The sequence below is a fragment of the Oryx dammah genome, unplaced genomic scaffold (assembly GCF_014754425.2).
Source record: "Oryx dammah isolate SB20612 unplaced genomic scaffold, SCBI_Odam_1.1 HiC_scaffold_15, whole genome shotgun sequence".
NCBI classification, from domain to species: domain Eukaryota; kingdom Metazoa; phylum Chordata; class Mammalia; order Artiodactyla; family Bovidae; genus Oryx; species Oryx dammah.
In genome coordinates, this window is record NW_024070199.1 from 37406970 (window position 1) to 37410398 (window position 3429).

Here is a 3429-nt window from a genome sequence, read left to right on the forward strand (position 1 = left end):
TAAACTATGCAGCTCGGGAAGATCTAATGGATACCCCATTAGACAATCCTGACATGGAAATATTTACAGATGCCAGTTGTTTTGTTCAGGATGGAAAGCATAAAGCAGGTTATGCCGTGGTGACTGCTGAACAGGTTTTGGAAGCAAAATCTCTCCCCCACGGAACCAGTGCTCAATTAGCAGAGCCTGTGGCTCTGACCCGAACTCTAGAGTTAAGGAAAGGGCTGCGGGTAAATATCTACTCTGATTCTAAGTATTTTTATTTGACTTTACATGCTCATGCTGCAGTATGGAAAGAAAGACAGTTTAAAACAGCAACAGGAGAACCTATTAAGCATTTCAGAGAGATCGAAAGACTTTTAACTGCTATATATTGTCGTAAAGAAGTAGCTGTTATGCATTGCAAAGGGCACACCAGGGATAGGAGTAAAGTAGCCAAAGGTAATCAGCTGGCTGACTGTCAAGCCAGAAAAGTGGCACTTTAGGAAACCCCTTCACTGCAGACGCCTTTGATCTGGACAGGTCCTGTGGAACAGGAAAAACCACAATATACTGAGGAAAAGTTAGAAAGATATGAAAAAAGAGGACCACAGATTACTGATAAAATATGTTTACAGTCTGAGGATGGGCGATTAATAATTCCTGAAAATGCTCAATGGAAAATTCTTAAGGGTTTACATCAGAGTTTTCATTTGGGTGCAGAGAGTACTTACGAAATGGCTTCTCGTTTGTTTAAAGGTAAAAATGTAATGAAAACTTTAAAGAATATTATCAAAAGGTGTGAGGTTTGTCAAAAAAATAACCCAAAGACTGAAAAGCTAACGAAATCTGGATTACAAAGAAGTGGGAAGTATCCTGGAGAGGACTGGGAAATTGATTTTACTGATATGCCAAAAGCTAATGGATATTCTTGCTTACAAGTTTGGGTAGATACTTTTACTGGATGGGTTGAGGCTTTTCCCTGTCGTAGTGAACAGGCTAAGGAGGTTATAAACATTTTAATCCATGAAATTATCCCCAGGTTTGGGCTGCCACGGAGCCTTCAGAGTTACAATGGCTCCGCCTTTAAAGCTGCTGTAACTCAGGGGGTATCTAAAGCTCTAGGAATAGAATATCACTTACACTGTTCCTGGAGACCCCAATCCTCAGGAAAGGTTAAAATAGCTAATGACATTATCAAAAGACATCTGCACAAACTAACTCAAGAGACGCAGGGCATTTGGATTAAAGTCCTACCCACAGCTTTAATGAGGGCTCGAACTGCCCCCAGAAAGGAGGGACTGTCCCCCTTTGAATGTATTTATGGAAGGCCTTTCTTACACACAGACATTGTTATAGACCCTGAAGCCTTGGAATAAACTAGTTTATGTAACTCAGCTCTCAGCTTTTCTACAGGCATTAACAGAACTCCCAGAGAGGACTCTGCCTCTATTTGAGCCAGGAACTGAGCTCTTCGTAAAAACTCTGGGATCTGGGGCCCATCCCTTGAGCCCCTCTGGGAAGGCCATTACCAAGTTATTCTTTCTTCTCCCACAGCTGTCAAAGTGCCGGGAATTGATTCGTGGGTACATCACTCGAGTTAAGAGGTGGCACCCTGACCAAAACTAAGTGACATCTTTTTATGTCTTTATTTTCTATGCTCTGACTTTGTACTTTTCAGATGGGCCTGATAACCTATGTGAGCTTATTTCTGCTGACTCCAAATATCCTGAGTCTGCCGTTTGATCCTCAAGACAATGCCTTCCTGTCCTGGGCTCACTCCTACGCTGCATTCCACAATCGGTCTAACTTCTGGGTCTGTGGAGCATTCCCCTCTTCTTCAGTGGAAGGCTTCCCGTGGTGGACATCTCCACTTCAAGGAAAAGACTTTCTCCAAGTGTGTAAATACCTTCGACAACAGTTACATGTGATGCCTCTTCTTCATCTGATGACATCTACCGACCCTAAAATGGACTGTTGCAACACTTTGTACTTTAACTATGGACATAATGTGACTTTTAATTTTGATTATACATTGTCTCGTTTAAATGACTATTTTGCTACAAATAAGGTAAATAGGTCTAGATCTAATGGTTTTTTACCTGACATTTATCAAAAATGGGATGAAGTTATGTGGCTAACTACTGAAAAAGGACATTTAATATCTACTGCCCCTATATGCTGTGAACAAACAGTGCCATCCCCAAAAGTTAGCCAACAACTTTATTACAATGATTGGAAACAATTGGGATTTTTGCCTCAGGAAATATGCAAGGTCATCATTCTCGTGTTTTCCAAACCCAGTTCAGGTCCTCCCTTTGTGTGGCCAGGCACTAATTGGGACTGGATATCTCAGTCACGCTGGCTTGCTCCAAACGGGACTGATTGGATATGTGGCTCTTACCTATGGGCATGGCTTCCCCCTGGTTGGACAGGGAGATGCACCCTGGGTCTAGCCTTTACTCATGGCTTTATATTTTCAGAGCTCTCAGAAAAGCCTGCTGATTTACCCCACCTTAAAACTCGGTGGGCAAGGTCTGTATTTCACTGGTATGATTATTTGGCTGCAGTCTTTGTTCCCTCTTTGGGAACTACAGATGTTATGCTACGAGTGGATGCTTTGAATAATTTTACTCAACAGGCATTACAAGATTCTCAAAAGGCTCTTTCAGCTCTTAATGCTGAACAAGCACAAATTAGAAAGGTGGTTTTACAAAACAGATTGGCTTTAGATATTCTGACAGCTGCACAAGGAGGAATGTGTGCTATTATTCATACCCAATGCTGTACATATATACCCGATATGAGCACGAATGTTACTCATTTTACTAAACACATGAACAAGATGATTGGGGCCATGGATACTCCTGAAGCCTCAATTGCCTCACTTTGGGAGACGTTAACTAGTTCCTCAAGGTGGACAACTATCTTAGTTACAATAATTCTGATTGTTTTGTTTTTACTGTTTGCTCCCTTCATCTGTAACTGTATAACTGGATTTGTTTCTAGCTGCATGAAAGCTTTCAAGTTACAAATGGTCGCTCAAACTCCTGCTACTGCTGTAGCTGCCTCCAACTACTATTTGGGGCCCCTGTATCAGATATCCTCAATATGAGGATTAGGAGAAGATGTTGCCTCGCCAATTTAGGGACAACACCCCTTCTCAGCTCAGAAGCAGTTATGGAATGAAAACGATGCCCCTTTTCCCTAGGCAACATAATTCTCCTAAAGGAAAAGGGGGTAATGAGAGGGTAAAAGGCAGGAAGGCCAGGGGTTTCCAAGTGGAGGAAATAGCCTGCAAGTGTCAAACATTTTATCTCTGTTAAGTAGCAGGAGGAAACAAATTAGCGATATTTTTTTTTTCCTTTTCTATACAAATTTAACAGGCGGTTTCTCTTAAAATTCTGTGTTGCCATGACACCTGGTTTCACCTGAAGTTAACCAATGCCT

General features: G+C 41.7%; 1 protein-coding gene across 1 annotated transcript; it reads left to right on the forward strand.

The window, feature by feature from the left end:
* Positions 1 to 1660: 1660 nt before the first annotated feature.
* On the forward strand, positions 1661 to 3094 carry LOC120874509 (endogenous retrovirus group PABLB member 1 Env polyprotein-like). The gene has a single exon (XM_040255933.1). The coding sequence runs from the start codon at positions 1661 to 1663 to the stop codon at positions 3092 to 3094; it is 1434 nt and encodes a 477-aa protein (XP_040111867.1).
* The last annotated feature ends 335 nt before the right edge of the window (positions 3095 to 3429 follow it).

Bases quoted from the DNA above. Each gene is read 5' to 3' on its own strand.
- LOC120874509 (XM_040255933.1), top strand. From the start codon at position 1,661: ATGGGCCTGATAACCTATGTGAGCTTATTTCTGCTGACTCCAAATATC.